The sequence below is a fragment of the Branchiostoma belcheri genome, unplaced genomic scaffold (genome assembly GCF_001625305.1).
Source record: "Branchiostoma belcheri isolate BF01 breed outbred unplaced genomic scaffold, Haploidv18h27 scaffold47, whole genome shotgun sequence".
Lineage (NCBI taxonomy): Eukaryota > Metazoa > Chordata > Leptocardii > Amphioxiformes > Branchiostomatidae > Branchiostoma > Branchiostoma belcheri.
Genome location: NW_017804098.1, coordinates 6417 through 28165, shown reverse-complemented (window position 1 = coordinate 28165; position 21749 = coordinate 6417). Strand labels below are relative to the sequence as shown.

Genomic DNA, 21749 nt, shown 5'->3' with positions numbered 1-21749 from the left:
TGATCTGATTGGATGAAAATGTTATGTCACCTTGCACGTGATTGGATAACAAACATGAACGTCCGCTGGCTCAGTGGGATTTGTAGGTGAGGGTACCGTAGGACAAGTCTCGCCACCAGCCGTTGGTTGGATATTCTGTATTACAGCAATGGCTAGTTTTATAAGTAGCGAGCTGTCGGAAGACAGGATATATCAGGTCAGAGCTTTGCTGGAAGCATGCGACCTTTTGGAGCAGTTCGGCCTTGACACCGATGATATTGAAACCGTAGAGGATGCACAGATCTGCCTCCTGAAGAAGTTAGCAAACCAACCTGGTGCCAAGAAATGGACTCCAGAAATGGTAAGTGTGATTACATACATGTGTCTAAAACTATTAAAACGGTCAACGAGATCATCCTCTAGGTGTTTTTCATTAACATTTGCCTACCATATGGTAAATGGTTAGGTACACGTGCCTTTGATCCATGGCCGTAATACTAATATGAACATACAGCACAAAAGTGAAACTACTTGTAACATAAAGTGTTGGTTGACTAAAGGACTTCTATCTCTCTGTTGGGTAGCTAATTCACTCACTTACTCGATCCTCCATGCTCACCATAAAAGTTATGTTATTCCTTAGGGAATAGAGAGTCAGCACAAACATAATTTGAAGATTTACCTTTGGTTTTCGTCGGGAGTTTGAAGAAAGTGTCTCGTGAAGCGCCACTGTTTTAAGAGCGCAAAGTGGGAGTGAGGCAAAGTACGTACCAAACATGGGGTGGTGCCACCTGATTGGATACTATAATATGCAATGTCCCACGTCCTTGCGCGTGACCGGCTAGACCTTAACGACGCCCAGAAACACGACTATCTGTTACCGCGTAATGTAGTATGTAGACAAGGTTTGTGGGCTGACAGAAGACACAATATTCCGGAGCATTTTCGTGTTAAAGTCTATTTTATTGTAAGTAGAGAGTGCACAGATCTGTCTGCTGAAGAAGCTAGCAAAGCAGTCACTAAATGAACGATCCAGAAATGCTACTAGTATATGTTTGATATATCAGATGGGTAGCTATAATCTATCACCCTTTTAACTTGGTGGCTCTTGTTATTTATGTATGTATGCATCTTATGGTGTTGTTGCACGTTTGATAATATTTCAAATTCAGTATTTGCACACGCCTGGAGAAATTCATTGTTTGCTCAGCTTTGCTCCTACGACGCCACGCCCCCTTTACAAGGTTAATCGCCGCATGACAGGCTAAGAGAATAAACATTTCACCAACGTGGCGCCGCATAGGCCTGCTGCGGGACTTATCACCAGATTTGTAAACATATGAAGGATGTATACAACAACTTTGAAACAAAATTCACGCATGTTAACCGTAAGGGTAGCGTGCCGTTATTACCTCCATAAAAATGGAGGTATTTCTTTGGTCTGTCTATCTGTCTGTATGTATGGGTGACTCTTGCCTGTTCATATGTGTGACTCTATGCCCTCACAAGAGTCTTTACATTAGCCGTACCTTGCAAAAATACCATGATTCGTTGAAGGTTTCTATATATCATCCTTTAGGTGTTTTTCATTAACATTTTGCCTACCATAATGGTAATGGGGTAGGTATACGTGCCAATGACCCATGGCCTTAATACTAGTACGCCATTGCAACAGTTTTATGACGATGCTCTTTTGTCGTCTATTCGCACATATACGTCACCATTGTATGAGAGTACTGATAGCTGAAAGTGAAGTGTTTCGTCCTTCATATTCAATGGTTTGCAATGAGGCAATGGCATCGGATGGATAACTGCAAATAAGATGCCACGGTTATGCAGATATGTCTGCACGATTTACAATATCTTTTAACTTTAGAAATTAAGTGTGAAATTTAGTGTGTCCATTGGTACTTAGTATATAAGTATATTAGGTAAATCATGCACCATTTCAGCACCGAGTAACGTCGACAACATAATATGAAATGACGCACATGTTCTGGCTGTATCTTTCTTCAACTTCAACACTGCGAGCCATGGCGATAAGCGTCTTTGATATCACAAACAAGCAGCTGCGCTGTTTCCACGATAGGTTTTTGCATAGTAGACAAACAAAACACTAGTTCTAATGGTAGAAGTTTAATTGACGCCTAACTAAGTTGCCTAACTCCCATCATGAAGCTAAGTACTGTCCACTACTGCTATCTCTGCGAATAAACAGGAGATGTCGTTTTTTGGCCATTCGTTCTATATTCTTTATTGAAGAGAATAAACACGAGAAATATTGACATGAACCCCTCGAATTAGCGATTACATTATCTTGAAGTTTGACGCATGTGAAATAGCCTTTGCTATCCAAACAACTGACACATCACCTTTGTTATCATAGGTCCCGTCCGTTGTGTCAGACGTGATAAAACAAGATCGCGCGAGACGTGAGGAACTGGTGGAATTCTACAGGCGGACCATCCGGTATACCGACAGCCTTCACGGCTCAGCCAGGGAGCAGCTGGAGGCTAATTTCCCAGGGTTCCACGCGCAGCTCCAGGAGAAGATGGGCAAACTCATGGATGACTCGTGCCACATTGTGGTTGCAGGTGAAAACCCTAGGCCTCGTCAATTATCATGCATGATCAAGTATAGATATCAGAATTCTTGTCAATAGATGCAGATGTTTTGAAATTCAGATTCCACAACAAGACATTTATCACACAAAAAGCTATGCATGTGCTGAGCCCGAGGGATTGAATATATTTGTATCATGTATATGAATTCTATATATACATCTTTAATAGTCCTATAAATATGGAAGTGTGGCAGGTTTATGACTATCTGTCAACACAGGTGAGACATCTGCCGGGAAGAGCTCTCTACTGAACCTGATCCTGGGGGAAGACTTGCTGCCACATTCCTTTCTCAGCTCAACATCCGTCATCTGTGAGCTGAAATATGGCGAACGAGAAAAGGTATGTATTATGCCACAATAAAATTCTGATGAGTATTGTCTTAATATCCAATATATAAGACGGTAGCCGACTGTCTGACACCATAATGTAGAAGTGAATTGTTATCTTACAGTGTTTATATGAAGGCAATAATGAGCATAGACATGTGTCCCTTGTTGAAGGTACTCGCGTATAAGTGGGATGTGTCGGAGCCCGAGGAAGAAGTGCTGAGCTCTGACAAAGGGACTCGTCTGCAACAGTTGGCCAAGTATGCACACCAGCAAGAGGGGCGCGACACCGAGGTTCATCCTTACAACAGAATCGAGCTGTTTCTGGGGATTCCCCTGCTTAAGGTGAGTTTGATGTGTAGGTAGGAAACAATGTACTAGTATTCCAAAACGTAATATTTACATTTTTCGATTAAAAGGCATAAACATCATAAAACAATTCAATTATGTCCATAGATGCAATGAAGGATCCGTGCACAAATTTGACATCAACAAAGTGTTTTGCAGGGAGGCATCACAATCGTTGACACGCCAGGAGTGGGAGAGAACAAAAGACTTTCTGACATGGTGAAAGCCTACCTGCCCACTGCGTTTGGCTTCATCTACGTCATCAACAGCGGGAATGCCGGCGGCGTTCAGGGGGACAGGGTAGGTCCACATATTTCGGTAGTTAAAGGTTACGTAACCATAAATCATAACACCTACATAGATCATATTTGGGTACTAGATGCTGCCCGTGCTTCCAGTGACAGATCTGATCAGGGGCCCATAGGGCTATAAGTGCCAGCATAGCATTCTCTTTAATCACAAAATATATCTTTATCAGGTTTGCTATATATTTATTATGTAAAGGTAGTACCAGGGACGTGTACAAAAGTGACAGTTGCAAGCTGAGGGTGACGATGTCGTACCCCCCCCCCCCGTACAGCTTGGTGACTTGCTCTTGTCCCTAACGACTGGTGCTGACACGCTTTTCGACCCAAAGTCAGCCATCTTCGTCTGTAACAAGTGGGACTTGGTCCCTCGGGCTGAAACAGACGAGGTGTGGACCGACACCACCAAGAAGCTGCAGGACTACTGGACAAATCTAGATAAGTCGCAGGTCTTCCGGTTTTCTGTTCAACAGGTATGAACGTAATAGTTCTCACTTCAATTCAATGTCGAATGTTAGTTTATTGGCATACAGACTCTGTAGACACACATATTTTGTATCTGTGACATGGACAGGCATTACATAAGACCCTCGTACACACGTTTGCCGACATATCTGTGTCTGATGCTAAACAACAAGTACACATGTCAGCATACCTGTTCGTGGTGCTGAACACCCTTTAAACATGCCGACATGCCTGTCCTTGGTGCTGAAAACCCTTTAAACATGCCGACATGCCTGTCCTTGGTACTGAACACCCTTTAAACATGCCAACATGCCGGTCCTTGGTGTCTGAACACTGTTTAAACTTGTCGACATGCCTGCCTTTTGTGCTGAATACCCTTGGAAAATCTGTATTTCCCCTTTAATAAAAGATTACTGTAACTGCAGTCTTCTAAGTCGAATTTTTTCTCATGAACACAAAATGTCGACATGTCTCTCCTTGGTGCTTAACACCCTTTAAACATGTCGACATGCCTGTGCTTGGTACTGAACATCCTTTAAACATGCCAACATGCCTGTCCTTGGTACTGAACACCCTTTAAACATGCCAACATGCCGGTCCTTGGTGCTGAACACCGTTTAAACTTGTCGACATGCCTGCCCTTGTGCTGAACACGCTTGGAAAATCTGTATTTCCCCCTTTTGATAAAAAGATTACTGTAAACTGCAGTCTTCGAAGTCGAACGTTTTTTTCTCATGACACATAAACATGTCGACATGTCTGTCCATGGTGCTGAACATGTCGACCTGTCTGTCCTTGGTGCTGAACACTCTTTAAACATGCCGACATGTCTGTCCTTGGTGCTGAACATGTCGACATGTCTGTCCTTGGTGCTGAACATGTCGACATGCCTGTCCTTGGTGCTGAACACTCTTTAAACATGTCGACATGTCTGTCCTTGGTGCTGAACATGTCGACGTGTCTGTCCTTGGTGCTGAACACTCTTTGAACATGCCGACATGTCTGTCCTTGGTGCTGAACATGTCGACATGTCTGTCCTTGGTGCTGAACATGTCGACATGCCTGTCCTTGGTGCTGAACACTCTTTAAACATGCCGACATGTCTGTCCTTGGTGCTGAACACCCTTTAAACATGTCGACATATCTGTCCTTGGTGCTTAACACCCTTTAAACATGTCGACATGTCTGTCCTTGGTGCTTAACACCCTTTAAACATGTCGACATGCCTGCCCTTGATGCTGAACACTCTTAAAACATGCCGACATGTCTGTCCTTGGTGCTGAACACCCTTTAAACATGTCGACATGCCTGCCCTTGGTGCTGAACACCCTTTAAACATGTCGACATGCCTGTCCTTGGTGCTGAACATGTCGACATGTCTGTCCTTGGTGCTGAACATGTCGACATGCCTGTCCTTGATGCTGAACACTCTTTAAACACCCTTTAAACACCCTTTAAACATGCCAACATGCCTGTTCTTGGTGCTGAACACCCTTTAAACATGCCAACATGCCTGTCCTTGGTGCTGAACACCCTTTAAACATGCCGACATGCCTGTCCTTGGTGCTGAACACCCTTTAAACATGCCTACATGCCTGTCCTTGGTGCTGAACACTCTTTAAACATGTCGACATGCCTGTCCTTGGTGCTGAACACCCTTTAAACATGTCGACATGTCTGTCCTTGGTGCTGAACACTCTTTAAACATGCTGACATGCCTGTCCTTGGTGCTGAACACTGTTTAAACTTGTCGACATGCCTGTCCTTTGTGCTGAATACCCTTGGAAAATCTGTATTTTCCCCTTTTAATAAAAAGATTACTGTAAACTGCAGTCTTCTAAGTCGAATTTTTTTCTCATGACACAAAAATATGTCGACATGTCTCTCCTTGGTGCTTAACACCCTTTAAACATGTCGACATGCCTGTGCTTGATACTGAACATCCTTTAAACATGCCAACATGCCTGTCCTTGGTACTGAACATCCTTTAAACATGCCAACATGCCTGTCCTTGGTACTGAACACCCTTTAAACATGCCAACATGCCTGTCCTTTGTGCTGAACACCGTTCAAACATACCGGCATACCTGTCCTTGGTGCTGAACACCCATGGAAAATCTGTATATCCCCCTTTTGATAAAAAGATTACTGTAAACTGCAGTCCTCGAAGTCGAACGTTTTTTCTCATGACACATAATACATTTGAAGGCATCTACTGCTTGGAACAAAGCGGGGTACATGACAGGAGACTTTGCAGAGCTTCTGAATGGCCTCAACAGACTGCTACCCATCAGCCTTCGGTCTAAGGTTGAGCTGAGCTACAGGTGATTAAGATTCTTTTGTCTATCTCTTTGCATCCTAAAGCAATGGAGCTATGTTCTTAGTATTATCCTATTTTGTTCCCTCACTATATTGGTTACTTACTAGTATCATGCATCACTTTCAGATGGCTGTCAGGCATCCTTCAGAGATCTACATTCCACCTGCGCGTCATGTTGGGAAACATCATCGACAATGAGCTCCCTGCAATTGAGAAAAAGGAAAGAGCTATACGGGAAAGGCTGACAAAGTTAAGGAAGGTGGCGGCATCCAAAGAGTCGGCCATGAGAAGACATCTAGAGGAGAAAACCGACCAGGCAGTTGAAGATCTCCGGGCCTACCTGGTGTCTGATGAGGTGTATGAGTGGCTGATGATCTGGGATGAAGACGAGTTGCCGGATGACGTTAACTGGAGCGTCTTAGAATACAAGATGAAGAAGAAGATCGAGGATCGCATCAAACAACTCGTCTCCAGCTGGGACCAGGAGCAGGACTCCTTCAACATGCTTCAGTCAGAGATGCTTGCTAAGTTCAAGACGGACTTCAGCATTGTGGAGGACGACATTCTTCAAGTAGAACGCAGCATGGCGACTCCCTTGTACACCGGTCAACAACAGGCACGAATGTCGGGCTATTGGAATACGGAAGAGGACGTGCAGTACGGCATGTTCACCTTACCCGATCTCACTACTGGGCAGAAATGGGCGCTGGGGGTTGCGGCACCCGTTGTCATCCCTTTAGGTGTCATCGTTGGAATGCTTGCCCTACCAGCGACAGGTCTGATGGCTATCGCACAGAAGATGACTGACAACAGCCGCCTGCAGCGCTACAGGGCCGACAGGAAAGCCTACATGACGACACTGGCACATGAGATGTTGCAATCCTTCGCGACTCGGGAAAACGTCCACGATATCGTGAAGGGAAAGGTCGAGTCTGTCTTCCAGTATGTCAGTCAGTTGTTCAACATGATTCCCATCCTTATCGAGTCGGACGAGAGACTGATCAAGGAAGTTTACGCCATTGCAAAGGAGGAGAAGCTTGACGTTGTCATGCAGCACCACAAACCAAGCTTGGCTACATGTGAAGAACTCTCTGGGGAGTTGGACTGCTACTACCTAACCAGCGTCCGCGACTACGACATCCCTTTTGATGAACTGCTGGAGAGGGAGCACATCGCAGGGGGTTCTTCTGGCGACGTCTACCGCGCCGAATGGGAGGGAAGACCAGTGGCCTTGAAGCTGATACGGAGCAGCCTGTACAGCACAAATGCATCCGAAGTAATGCAAGAGGAAAGGATTCTGCGGTAAGAATTCCCAAAGTGATGGATTTACGTAATTTGAGGACAGTAAAGTTAGCTTAGTAATCTTTCAGTTAATATCTGTGTCAAAGTTTGTATCTTTAATGCCAATGTTTATTTAAAGTGTACCTCGTTAGTCCTCACATACATCAACAATTTTATATCTTTACGGTGCCAGCGTTGTGTTCATTGGGATGCTTTGATAATTTGTTCTGCGTTGGGCTAGTGTTACAAAGAGACAGCGTTGTAGAAACGTATGATGAATTTAAGACGCCTTTTTTCTGTTCTTTACCTTCAGGAAACTGGACCATGAGAACTTGGTGCGGTTTTACGGCACGTCGTACTGGGCACATCACGAGAAGGTCATCTTCGTCATGGAGCTGTGTCAGGACAACCTGAAGGAGTTCCTCATCAACAAACCCAAAAGGTACCATGTCCTCTATTCTAGTCTAGAGCGGTTATTTTGGATATGGTAGTAATACATATATAACTAATACTTACCGTTTCATTTTAACATTTAGGAACCCTGGCAGACAAGGGAAGAATCCTTCAGCCCGCCAGGCAGCATTTGCCTGTGTCCATCCCCTGACTCTGCAGCTGGCGTCCGCACTGTGTTACATCCACTCCAAGGACTTCGTGCACAGGGACCTGAAACTTGAGAACATACTGGTAAGTTTCGCCCATGACTGTTGACCTAAATGTAGCAGTGAGAGACTTTGATAACCATGTCTAGGAAAACAAAGAAAACATTTCATTTAATCTTAATATGATCGAGCTCTTATTTTGCTATTTAGACTACTATTTGCTGATATAATATTACATAAAACAATTACACTCGTGCTATGGCAAACTTCACGAAATATCACGGGCCTGTACTATACACTGTATGGATCAGCCACGAAAAGTAGTGATACATGTCGTCTGTTGTCGTCTGTGGAATGACACCCACTGATTGATGATAAGCCCAATGTTGGCTAACTTCTGAACACATATATATCTACCTTCCAGATTACCGACGACAGAATCATCAAGCTGGCTGACGTAGGACTGACCAAGAAGGCTGATGACGTGACCGGGACCCTGTGTGGCACCCCACCGTACATCGCGCCTGAGGTCCTGCAGGAGAAACCCTACGGGAAGCCGTCAGACATGTACAGCTTCGGCATCCTTCTGTGGGAGATGTGGTACGGGGAGGAGACAACTCACGCCGCACACTTCACTCTGCACAGGTTTGGTGATCATTTGTGATTTCGAAAATCGGCCTTAAATTTTTTTATCAAAGGTGTTCAATGATCTGTTGTCTCAGTAATTTACCAAAATCCAAATGTCTTCACGAACCCTTTACGTTTTAGTCTCAAGTTATAGATACATTTTCATGGGCGATTGTAAATAAAATGCGTTAATACAGAATTTGATACAGCTTACTACAATCCTAAAACTACTTTGCAGAATTGGAGAGTTTGCTGACGAACTTGTCGGGGGTAATCGACCCGACCCCGAGAAGGACTACCCTGCTCCTGGAGGATGGCGGGAAGTGATGACGTCATGCTGGGACACCGATACAGCCAAACGACCAACCGCCGAACGGTGCGAGAAAAGTCTTCGAGCTGTAACTTGTAACTAGAGGTTCTGTTCCGGGATATTCGGTCTGTCTGAGGCATGACAGGCATTTCATTACCAAATAACCCACAAAGTTCACTTTGATTTGATGGAGATCCACTCATTCAACGGCTTTCTAGTGCCCAACTCTGGTGTGACTTGGCCGACTTTTATGACAACTGACGGAACCTGAGACGGATGTTTGCCTCATCATACCGAATTTCCCTGAAAAAGTCAGCCCTTTTGCTCATAATCAAATCATTTTAGCCAATCCGTTCACCTGCCATTGTAAACAATTTTGCTAATCACACCTTAATTTGGGGATTTATTTTGCTGGTTACATATCGTTTATATTACGTAATATCTATATATCTCTACTGACATTCAATGTAGTTTCATTCATACGTGAATTCAACAAAATGAATTACTTCTTTTGACTTTACAATGCCCTCATTTGTTTCCTTCATGACGCATCCATGTTTTGTAATGGAGTGCATTTTAGATCTATTTGAGACATGTGCCCACTATTGTCATATATGTCATCGTATCATAACTGTCTGATTAACTTACATGTATTGATTAGCTTTAAGAAAACACACCAATACACTCATGATCACTCACACACACACACACACACACACACACACACACACACACACACACACACACACACACACACACACATACTTAAACACAAAACATCTTGGTCGCCCGGATATTCGGATGGAAACTAACGTATCTTTCCGTTGTATTTCCAGATTTATTAATACATTATCTCGCTTTTAAGCTTGCTTAACGTGTGATTGAATAAAATGCATGATTACAAATACTGAGTCTCAGATTTCTTTTTGGATGTTGATTACTTTATACGAATTTCTAGATAGTTCGAGATGTTACATACACATATATACATGTTACATGGAATACCATAGCATCTTCTTGGGAAACCGTTTGAACCTGCAGTTCGTTGTGCAGTGCAGTTGCCCCACCTGTCAAACTGCATTTGAATTGCAAATCGCCGCCTATAGGGTAGCAGGGACATCTCATAAGAGACAGTGACTTATAGCGAACCATCCACTGAAATATTTAGACAATCAAATAGAAAAATTGGCACTTTTCGTACAGTGTCTTCCTATCTTCTCTAGTGATAAAACGCAAGGAATCATATGGTATGGTTATTGGGCTTGCGGTGTAAACAAGAGTATGCAGGGGCCAGGAACTTGTGTGTTTTCGTATTAACAGTGTTCTTTTCCATTGTCGGTGTGTGTTTCCCCCCTCTCACTGAGTCTCAGCTGCTCAATTCCCACCAGTGCGGGCGTTATGACATCACGTTCACATCATGTTAACGTGCATTTGTGCAGGCGACCTGCTTCAGGAAACGCTGACCTTCACACGTAGACCCTTTCATGACGTGCTTTGTGGTTAACTTTCAAAACTCCGGTATACTGGGCATCCGGGTCCGGGGTGTTTCTCGCTACGATAATTTCGTTGGTTACTTCCTGTAACGAACGATATACATGCCCGCACTGGTCCCGTTCATCATTTCCGTCAACGTTCTAGAAAGGTGCGAATCCAGCACAAACGCACAGTCATCAACGGGACGAGGTTTGGGGCATATACTTCCGCCTGGCAGCTGTGCTGGCCTTCGATGCGATGACGTCACGCACGGCGCTCCCATTCCCAGAAAGTTGTCCTCAGGCCAGGGCTATCCACATACTGCGAGTACACTGCGAGTAGGCATACTTTTTGATCGGTCGTGGTACATGTACAGTTCAAGGATTTCATCGCTTGTAAAAGGTTACTCACCGAATCAGGTAAGAGGACGTACGTTTAGTTTAATCCTTAGTTATTCACAGGTGGCAGCACAAGTAAGATTTTTTAATGACTCATATTCAAGTGTAACGCTCCCCTGATTTGTCCTTGCTTCTCCTCTGTGTGCTGAAGTTTTAAAACCTTCTTTCATATTTTGTTACAATGTAGATGGTAGGTACGGGGGGGGGGGGCATTCCCGCTGTAGAATGAATGCAGCTGCTTCCTGGCCCCAACTTCGTGTTAAATTGAATACAATATGTTTAAATTCGTAACAATGTTTTGTAGAAAAACAAAGGCTGTTTCTTGTGTAAATTACACCCTTTAAAAGTCTTTAAATTGGTTCTTGTTGTTACGCAAAACATTTTCTTCCTCAGTTATGGGTTCAAAGAGAGTGGCCATTATAGGAGCCGGGGTGAGCGGACTCACTTCGATCAAGGCTTGTCTGGAGGAGGGGCTTCAGCCGGTCTGCTTCGAGCAACATGACGATCTCGGTAAGGACAAGGCATTATTACACGTCTGTGTTAATTTCAATAGCGTTGAAGAATAGAGCAACTAATTCCATTTTGATCGGGATATAGCTAGATAGTAAAAAAAGAGACACAATGGAATAGAAATTTTTGAGAGAAAAGAGATGAAAACAGAAGGGTGGTGTGAAAGGTTGTAAGTAAAGGTGTAGGTCACTGTTGCATGGTAATAGTCAATATTGACAGACCGCCGCTGCCGTGCTGTAGGCTTGTCAAATACATGACTAGGCTGGCAAAAACATGACTTAAGCATTACGGTAGTCTGCATAATGATGCTATTTAGATAAAGCAGGGCATGTCGTAAAACGGCTTTATATTTACCTTGTTCTGTTCACCTTTACCTATTGTGTGCTACTTCTAATAATCTTCATACAAACCGCTATTCCAGGCGGCGTGTGGTACTACTCTGACGATGTCAGACCCAACCAGGGCGCCGCCATGTACCGGTCTCTCATCACAAACTCCAGTAAAGAAATGATGTCGTTCAGCGACTTCCCCTTCCCTAAGGACACGCCCCCCTACCTGCCGTACCACCGCGTGTACACATATCTACAGGACTACGCTCAGCACTTCAGCCTCAAGAAACACATCCGATTCGGCACACAGGTGGGAATATTATTGTTAAACACGGTCTTCTTTTTCTTATATGCCAGTAGAGCTGTGCTACAATTATTGTTCCGTTGTTCTCCTTTCTTACGATATCCCTCCAGGTCAGCCGCATACAGAAGACAGAAGACTTTGATGAGACAGGACGGTGGGAGGTCCGTACTGTACAGACGGGTCACGGCGATGGGGAACAGAAAGAGATCTTTGACGCTGTCATGGTACGTTTACGTACTGATGATCATAGAAACATAAATGTTAGCAGCAACAACTGATAATATCTGATAAGGGTGAAGCGCCAACCATTTAATACGCAAGCGACGATCCTCATCATTTGGCCCTTCCCTAACTAGTGCTATACTTACAATCCATACGTAAGCCACCTTTTCTCAAATCTACCTGACAACTCCCCACACCCTCCCCAGGTGTGTAACGGCGTGTTCGCCCGGCCCTACGTTCCCGACGTGCCTGGTCTGTCGGACTTCGCAGGTGTCACCATGCACAGTCAGGAGTACCGGACTGCCCAACAGTTCACCGGGACGAAAGTGGTTGTTGTAGGTGAGTTATCGCCTTCCGCTTACATACACAGATCAAGTCATTCTCTTCTAATCTTTAACTCTACCCAAATGACCTTAGATAACCTCTCACGATTCTGTCTCCAGGGGCGGGAAATTCTGCAGGCGACGTGGCGGCGGAGATCGCTCAGGTGGCGTCACAGGTGAGAGGTTATGACTCTGCTGTGCTACGTTTTCTTTTGTCCACCAATACCCATTCCCCTATTGGGCATATCCGAGTAACATAACGTTATATCTGCATTGGTAACTGATATAACCGGCACACAACAGTGCCGTTCCTCCATCTTAGCCTTCTCTAAAGCCGCACACTGCTGACTGTTCATACTGACACCCCCACCCCGTCCCCAGGTGTACCTGAGCCTGAGGGACGGTGCCTGGGTTCTCCCCCGCCTGGCTCAGGCCGGGATGCCGCGGGACATGATGCTGCGCCGGGTCCTGATGAACATGCCCGAGTTCATCGTCAACAAAATCATCAAGGGCGAGGCGAACGCCAGAGTGTGTCATGACAACTACGGGCTGACGTGTCCAGCTGAACCGCTCAAACATTCCGTCATGGCCAATGACGAAATAGGTTTTAGACTGGCCACCGGACAGGCAAGTATACTCAAAATAACTTTATGTTCGGAACAATAGATAACCTTTTAATGAAATCCATTAGATGTTGGTCCTTCTAATGACGTGTTGTCAAATAGTTTGTTCAATTATCTATCGTTTGTTTATTATATTTCAGTCCATACCATGGTATGGATGAAATATATTGTGTTCCCTCATGTTTCTTCTTCTCCTCCTTCTCCTCCTGCCAAACAGTCAAAGGGATTCAACTCCGCCATCATTCAGCCAAATGACTTGAAATTTGGCATGGAGGTAGAGTGGGCCAATACCCCCAGGCTTTTTTTTTTCATTTTTTTGATACATGCCTTTGAAAAATTTTTTTCTGAAGGTTTTTGGGGCATTTTTCGCCAAAAAATGGATTTTTGGATCCTGAGCCCTGGTTTTACAACCAAATGATCTGAAATTCGGTATAAGGGTGAACATGTGTCTACAGAATAGCAGTCACATATTTGGCATACACCACTTCCAAATGACTCATTTGGGGGACTTTAATGGCTATTTTCAGCAAAAAAAGGGCCAAACGTGCTATACCCGTTCCATGTTCTATCTAAAGAATGGCCCGTTCTATCTGCCGTTGGCCATGGAACACGTGTTCCATTGTGGGTTACCTGGGGTCACATTGCACGTAAGTCGTGCGTAATGACCCACACATTCAATTTCATGTGCCTAAGACCTTCAAAATGTATCAAATCTCATCATTGTTAGTATTTGCATACCTATAATAAGATTAGTAAAGCTTTTGAGATTCAAAGTGCTTGTTCTTGCATCTTTGTTCTCAAGTACATAGCTACTATATAATTCATTTATTTGAGAATCTTTGCCAGTTTTACACTGGGGTAAGTTTGGAATAGTCCACTTTTGCGTGGGAGGGAGATGGACTGAAATATGCTGTATTTGCTCCCAAGCAAATGTCGGCCTCTCTAGTTCCACTTGTGTTTCATGTCTAACTTGATATGTAACATTGACTGTCAGCTTTAACAATTCCACACCTGTCCTTCCCAGGTCGTGACGAAGCCCCAGCTGTCCCGGTTCACCCAGCACGCTGCTCGGTTCGCGGACGGCAGTACAGTGGACGGACTGGATGCCGTGGTGTTCGCCACGGGCTTCAACCTGGCGTTTAAGTTCAGTGACGAGTCCATCCTCCCCAGTAAGTCCCATGCATAAATTCCCTCACTGTTCACTGATATGATATGTGAATTTAAAAAAAAAAAAAACTTCAGGTGTATACCTGCAGCGTCTCAAAACAGATCTCTCACTGACGATATTGTTCTTTCTAAGATAATGCGGAGGACCTGAACTTGTACAAGTTGGTGTTCCCTGCGGAGATGACAAAGCCCACCCTGTCCGTGATCGGCTGCCTGGCTACCATCGGGGCACATCCTCCTATCTACGAACTGCAGGCTCGCTGGGCCGTCAGGGTGTTCTTGGTAAGTGGAACGTTTCAGTGATTCCGCCTTATGTCGTGATCACTCTTCTCCAGTTGTTTGAATAGCCACCGTATATCATCTCGACGTCTACGGAAATGTCTAAACCTAGGGCAGATTGTTTATTGCATAAACAAAGGTGTTGTTTTGCAAACGTGACACAAGGTGTTCCATGTTGCAGGTGGTCGTGTAGAGCTTTTCTACCTGCTAAACTAAAACTGGGAATGCCAAATGCACCACCATAACAATACACATGTAAAGTCGTGTTTCCTGCACAATTCTTGATAAGTTTCACAGTAAACAAACAAGTGTTTTTAAGTGACTGAACGTTTTCACTGGTAACGAACAAATGGTATCTTTCAACCAGGGACGAGAATTGTAGTTATCCGAGGGCATAGACAGCGGTCTTCACACAGTTGACTTATTGTGTTGCAGGGTCTGAATAAACTTCCCGATAAGGAGTCCATGCTGAATCGGATCCGCTCCGACAAACTGGAGCTAAAGCAGCGGTTCGGCCACGTCAAGCTTCAGGTAAACACGGTTATCTCAGACTATGCTGTAACACTGGGTAATACAAAACACAAGGGGTGAAAAACAAAGGATGTAATTTGTGGTGGTGGTGTTAAGAAGAATATTGGGCGAGACATTTCAGATCTAGGACGTTATGAATACTGATAGTCAATGCTCATGTTTCATGAAATAATGGATATGTAGAAGAACACTGGGCTAAAGCCAACTTCCCCAGCAGGATTGCAGGTTTACAGGGTCAAACTTTATCTTGAGAAATAAACTATATGGCCAACCATAGTGATGCAGAGCGCACTTCATATTTCCACATCCTGTCTATATTACAGATGCTGAACGTGCCGTACCGGGATGACATTGCCGAAGAGATCGGAGTGAAACCATCGTTTTGGCGGATCCTTCCCCGGGACCCAAAACTAGCTTTCCTCTGCTACTTCGGCCCCGCTTTCTCTGTCCAGTACCGCCTGCTGGGGCCACATCCCTGGTCAGGTGCAGCTGACCACGCCAAGTCAGCCCTGGCTAACACCCTGTACCCCTTCAGGTCACCTGCACTGGTCATGGAACAGCCGTTCTTCTCATTGGCCAAGATTATGAAATTTGTCTTGTTGTTGGGGGTGCTGGTGGTGGTGTTCAATCGTTTTATGTAATCTCAATCCAATGATCAAAATTCCTTACTTAAATCCCTACCTTAATTGTATTAACTGGTGCACCGGTGGCAGAAATCAAGAACTGGTTTGCAAATATGATGTTCCCTAATACTAGAACAGTGTATGTTTTATTCAAACGTTTTTGTTCATTAAATAATACCTATCATGTTTGATAATTGTCGTGATTCAGTGTTATTGGTGTCATGTGATCTTCATTTAACATTAATAAACTCAACGCAGACTGAGAGTTCCTCATATTCTTTCATTCAACAGTTCACGCAAAACTATATATACCATGGACTATTACAGGAGTAATCCAGCTCTTTACTGTAATAAAGTGCAGTTGCAAGTGCAGTTGTGAGGTCCTTTATATAACTATGACACGATGGTAATGGAACTTAGATAACGAAGACTAATTGAAGCGACCTGTACCCAATAACAAATTTGTATCACCAGAGGGTATGAGTACATGTATATAAAAGGGTATTTTGATACAAAATACATTAAAGGACCCTTCTACTGGCCAGGAAGATATACCGTTTAGATATTACATGATATCAACCAACTAGGAGTCTGAATGATATTGTTAGAAGTCACAAGCATAATATTAATCAATTACAGAGAATTTTGTAACATAGCCAGACAGGACAGACTCTATGCATCAACCGTTGTTATCTCAACCTAACAGAAGCACTACATTACTACTTAAATACATCTTAAATCACCACAAATCTTTACTTATCACAACTCTATTAAAACAGTATCAGGGCACAAAACCAGCACTCTCCTTCAAATGATAGAATTACAAACAAGAAAATAAATAACGAAAATCGTAGTCAAACATTAAAAATTCATCTGTGTCTGAGACATCTTCCTTAAACAACACATATATGCAACATATTTCTACCCAACACTACATATAGATTGTTAGGTTATGATTAAGAAAATAAGCCTTAGATCAACGATACTATTGTATATCATCTTTACCACTTTACTTTCGCAAGGGAAGCGGTACCTCCCCAGCTACAGCTTTCCCCACTAACGTGGTCGTTGTCATCCCGCTCAAGATGTCCAGCTGGGACAGCTGAGGTACAGTGGTTGCAAGGTCAACTTCAGAAGAAACTGTGTCCTTGAGGCGTAACTATATAGTAGGGATTTGGAACACAACTTTGCGAAAACATGTTAGTCACAATATAGATAGCGTACACTCGGGGGGGGGGGGGGTCTCCTTACACATAGACAAACTGTCCTGAGGTAAACATGAGACAGTCGATCAAATGTTACCTTTCTAGTTAATTTAAACATTAAGTTACGGTATGTGGGCTCGCGATCCGTTCGTGGCAAGCTTAGTGCCTAAAGCTGTCGAAATGTCATCATTAACAGTACAAGCCATGTTCGTATGAAATTATCTTTTAACATTTTAATCACATGTAACAGATACTAGAGAAATGAAGTTGATTTCTGATGCAAAACTCTGGCCTATTTCTTGCTCGATCGCGTCTTATCATTTGCCATATCATTCTTTTCGTTCCCGAAAACCGCTCGACCGGAAGCGGAAACACGACCAAAACATATTAAACGAAGCTACCCACTGAGAGATATACGCATCGTTTCATCTGTCCGGACCCATTGTGGTTTTCATCAGATTTATTAGCCTGGATACGTAATCTCCAATCAGATCATACAGTGGCAGCCATGGACACTCGTCTGCCCAATGGATACTGCCTTGCCACCGAATTATCGGCTTGGATATTATGTAAATAGGCGCCAGTCGTGTTGTAACGGGACTCCCCGAATAGAAGAACCATCCCGTTACAGAAGAGATGGCACCCATGCAGGCTAGAAGAACAGGCCGCTTGTACGAGCGCAACGGACCTACTAAGGGGGCAGGTAAATATCGCTAAAATGGACCCGTCATTTTTCTGTCGCGTTGACGATTTTGAGTTCGTAAACGCATCGGCTTCCTGTAAGGGAGTTTGCGTAATCAGCGCGCGGCCTAGAGGGTTTCCGCATGTGGTGCACAGCGTAGGGCGGGGAGGGCGTGTGCCCGTGCCGGGGACGGGCTAACCAAGGCCCGCGCGCGTTTACTATTTCTGCACCGGCTACTTTTTTTGTATTGAGAAGTTTGTATATGTATTTGTTTGTATATATATATATATATGATTGTAATCTTGTGACCTGTGCTTTAATAGCCCGGTGGGGCAAAAATGTACAATAAAGGTCTACAATTACTACATTCATTCATTGACTTAACAAAAGTACAGGGACTTTCATATGGCCTTACACAACGTTAACTAAGATCTAACAAAGATAAAGTCATGTTACTTACAGAATACATGTATATGTACAATGAATATAGGAAACTACATACAGAAATATAATATATACAGAGTAAACAAAGGCATTTCAGTCTTGACTTTATTTTGATTCACATAGCCTGAGTGTCAGCCTTGTTCATCATCATCATCATCATCATCTGTCGACACCCTGGCTGGGGGACGGGGCAAGCTCCTGCACAACACGACGCCACAAAGTACGATCTTCCATTGCAGCTGGAAGGTCTTGTTGTTGTAACCCTGTGTCCCTTGTGAGAGTAGCTGGATATGTGAGTTTTCTGGAGTGAGTCTTGCCATGTGGTTTCCACAGGAGGAGTGATGAGATGACTTCTTCTTTTGCACGATGGCAGTGTCCCGCAAATTTTACACGTCTATGTTTTAATCTGAGTGATACTAGGGGAAGGCTTCCATATATATTCTTTCTCGTTGGATGTTGCTTCCAGTTGATGTTCTGTGCCTTCCTGAGAAGTTTTGTGTATGTTCCATCAAGACGTTTTTCTAGGCGAGTTGTTAAAGTCCAGGTTTCGGCGCCGTAGAGGAGAATAGGTTCGACTATGGCGCGGAAAACTTGTACTTTAAGACCATTACTGATGTTAGAATGCCAGATGTTATCCAGTTTGTTGCAGGCTACCCAAGCTAGAGCTTTTCTTACGGTCAGCCTTGTTAGCTTTCGTCCGCTCCCCAAATCCGCTCCCCGCCAACAAACCCCGACAAAAAAGGCTAAAAACACGCTAAAAATAACCCCAAACCTCTGCTTGGAGAGTAGTAGGGAATGCTTTATAGTTTATATTATATATACGTTAGGGGATAGCAAGGACCACTGGAAGCCTGGGTGTCAGCCTTGTTAGCTTTCGTCTGCTCCCCAAGCCAGGATCCGCTCCCGGGCGCTAAGTCTGGCTCCCAGACTAATAATTTTTGAATCGTCAAGCATGCTACAGGAGATAGTTCAACTTCATACGATAGAGAAGACCCATTTACATGCTTAATCTGGCCTATCGTGACTGTACAATTGCCGTTTTCGTGATCAGTATGTCCCCATTTTCGCTGGCGCGTTGTACTTGTATGTCCGCTATGTTTAAATAGGTGGGGGCGCCCTGCTGGCGGGCGGCTGGAAATGTAAACAACCCGGGGGAGGGAGAGAAAGCAATCAAAATGTTGTTGTTTTTTTCTTTAAATTCAGAAAAGTGTTTTCTTTAATGTGTGGTCCTAAAGATGGGACCAGTTATTTAGAGAAATGTTTTGTGGCGTGTTTGTTCTTTGTTGAAAGGGACTTGTTTACAAGGTGAGTGGTGATTAAAAAAGGATGAGAAGGAACCATGCAAAAGTTAAGCACACACAAAAACATATTGTAACTTACACTATAACGCAAACCTGTGTATATTAGCAACCGCTAATATTGATATCTAGTTTATTCCTAAGTTATTTTAAGTTAATGAAGTATCATGTGAAGATTTCACATGTGGCAGCACAATCGAGTTTTTTAATGACCCGATTTGTCCTTGCTTCTCCTCTGTGAGCTGCAGTTTTGAAACCTCAGACTTCTTTCACATTTTGTTACAATGTAGATGGTAGGTGGGGGGGGGGGGGCATTCCCGCTGTAGAATGAATGCAGCTGCTTCCTGGCCCCAACTTCGTGTTAAATTGAATACAATATGTTTAAATTCGTAATACTGTTTTGGAGGTAAAAAAAATTAGATTACCCCCTTCAAAGTGTTTTGATTGTTCTTGTTGTTCGTTTCTTCCTCAGTTATGGGTTCAAAGAGAGTGGCAATTATAGGAGCCGGGGTGAGCGGACTCACGTCAATCAAGGCTTGTCTGGAGGAGGGGCTTCAGCCGGTCTGCTTCGAGCAACATGACGATCTCGGTAAGGACAAGGCATCATTACACGTCTGTGTTAATTTCAGTAACGTTGAAGAATAGAACAACTAAAATATAATTCCACTTCGATCGTGATATAGCTAGATAGTAAAAAAGAGAGTATGATAGGGAATAGAAATTTTAGCCCACTAAAGGAGATGACATCAGAAGGGTGGGGTGAAAGGTTGTAAGTAAACTTCATGCATATGTACGCATGTGTACATGTGAATGTTATATGGTAATAGTCAATAGTCAATATTGACAGACGTCCACCGCTGCCGTGCTGTAGGCTTGCCAAATACATGACTAGGCTGGCAAACATGACTTAAGCATTACGGTAGTCTGCATAATGATGCTATTTAGATAAAGCAGGGCACAGACATTTCGTAAAATGGATGTATATTTTCCTTGTTCTGTTCACCTTTACCTATTGTGTGCTACTTCTAATAATCTTCATACAAACCGCTACTCCAGGCGGCGTGTGGTACTACTCTGACGATGTCAGACCCAACCAGGGCGCCGCCATGTACCGGTCTCTCATCACAAACTCCAGTAAAGAAATGATGTCGTTCAGCGACTTCCCCTTCCCTAAGGACACGCCCCCCTACCTGCCGTACCACCGTGTGTACACATATCTACAGGACTACGCTCAGCACTTCAGCCTCAAGAAACACATCCGATTCGGCACACAGGTGAGAATATTCTTGTTAAACACGGTCTTTGCCTGTATGCCAGTAGAGCTGTACTACAATTATTGTTCCGTTGTTCTCCTTTCTTACGTTCAAATTTATCCCTCCAGGTCAGCCGCATACAGAAGACAGAAGACTTTGATGAGACAGGACGGTGGGAGGTCCGTACTGTACAGACGGGTCATGGCGATGGGGAACAGAAAGAGATCTTTGACGCTGTAATGGTACGTTTACGTACTGATGATCATAGAAACATAAATGTTAGCAGCAACAACTAATAATATCTGATAAGGGTGAAGCGCCAACCATTTAACTCCATCTTCAATACGCAAGCGACGATCCTCATCATTTGGTCCTTCCCTAAGTAGTGCTATACTTACAATCCATACGTAAGCCACCTCTTCTCAAATCTACCTGACAACTCCCCACACCCTCCCAGGTGTGTAACGGCGTGTTCGCCCGGCCCTACGTTCCCGACGTGCCTGGTCTGTCGGACTTCGCAGGTGTCACCATGCACAGTCAGGAGTACCGGACTGCCCAACAGTTCACCGGGAAGAAAGTGGTTGTTGTAGGTGAGTTATCGCCTTCCGCTTATATTAACCACATCAAGTATCTTCTTACGTTAAACTCTACGGCAAATGACCTTAGATAACCTCTCACGATTCTGTCTCCAGGGGCGGGAAACTCTGCAGGCGACGTGGCGGCGGAGATCGCTCAGGTGGCGTCACAGGTGAGAGGTTATGACTCTGCTGTCTTATCGTCATCCCACTTCCTAACTTTATCTCCTCTCTTTGTCAAACCTGTCCACCAAAATCCAAATCCATAACCCAACAACTAGAAATGTCTGAATAACATATATCTATATTGTAACTGATATAAACGG

At 44.0% G+C, this 21749-nt stretch overlaps 2 protein-coding genes across 2 annotated transcripts in view; both read left to right on the top strand.

The window, feature by feature from the left end:
* Window positions 1–71: 71 nt before the first annotated feature.
* Window positions 72–21749, top strand: part of LOC109479104 — a 25811-nt gene continuing 4133 nt past the window's right edge. Inside the window, exons 1-21 of the mRNA XM_019780978.1 lie at window positions 72–340; window positions 2366–2573; window positions 2821–2942; window positions 3104–3274; window positions 3437–3577; window positions 3858–4055; window positions 6256–6371; window positions 6494–7669; window positions 7962–8090; window positions 8185–8332; window positions 8672–8892; window positions 9113–9279; window positions 11449–11565; window positions 11987–12204; window positions 12309–12422; window positions 12627–12759; window positions 12864–12919; window positions 13125–13370; window positions 14391–14535; window positions 14667–14815; window positions 15248–15343. Coding sequence (XP_019636537.1) covers window positions 149–340; window positions 2366–2573; window positions 2821–2942; window positions 3104–3274; window positions 3437–3577; window positions 3858–4055; window positions 6256–6371; window positions 6494–7669; window positions 7962–8090; window positions 8185–8332; window positions 8672–8892; window positions 9113–9279; window positions 11449–11565; window positions 11987–12204; window positions 12309–12422; window positions 12627–12759; window positions 12864–12919; window positions 13125–13370; window positions 14391–14535; window positions 14667–14815; window positions 15248–15343 — 4263 coding nt within the window. The 5' untranslated portion in view covers window positions 72–148. The remainder of the gene's footprint in view (window positions 341–2365; window positions 2574–2820; window positions 2943–3103; window positions 3275–3436; window positions 3578–3857; window positions 4056–6255; window positions 6372–6493; window positions 7670–7961; window positions 8091–8184; window positions 8333–8671; window positions 8893–9112; window positions 9280–11448; window positions 11566–11986; window positions 12205–12308; window positions 12423–12626; window positions 12760–12863; window positions 12920–13124; window positions 13371–14390; window positions 14536–14666; window positions 14816–15247; window positions 15344–21749) is intronic.
* Window positions 17792–21749, top strand: part of LOC109479236 (dimethylaniline monooxygenase [N-oxide-forming] 3-like) — a 6480-nt gene continuing 2522 nt past the window's right edge. Inside the window, exons 1-6 of the mRNA XM_019781164.1 lie at window positions 17792–17874; window positions 20068–20184; window positions 20652–20869; window positions 20977–21090; window positions 21306–21438; window positions 21541–21596. Coding sequence (XP_019636723.1) covers window positions 17808–17874; window positions 20068–20184; window positions 20652–20869; window positions 20977–21090; window positions 21306–21438; window positions 21541–21596 — 705 coding nt within the window. The 5' untranslated portion in view covers window positions 17792–17807. The remainder of the gene's footprint in view (window positions 17875–20067; window positions 20185–20651; window positions 20870–20976; window positions 21091–21305; window positions 21439–21540; window positions 21597–21749) is intronic.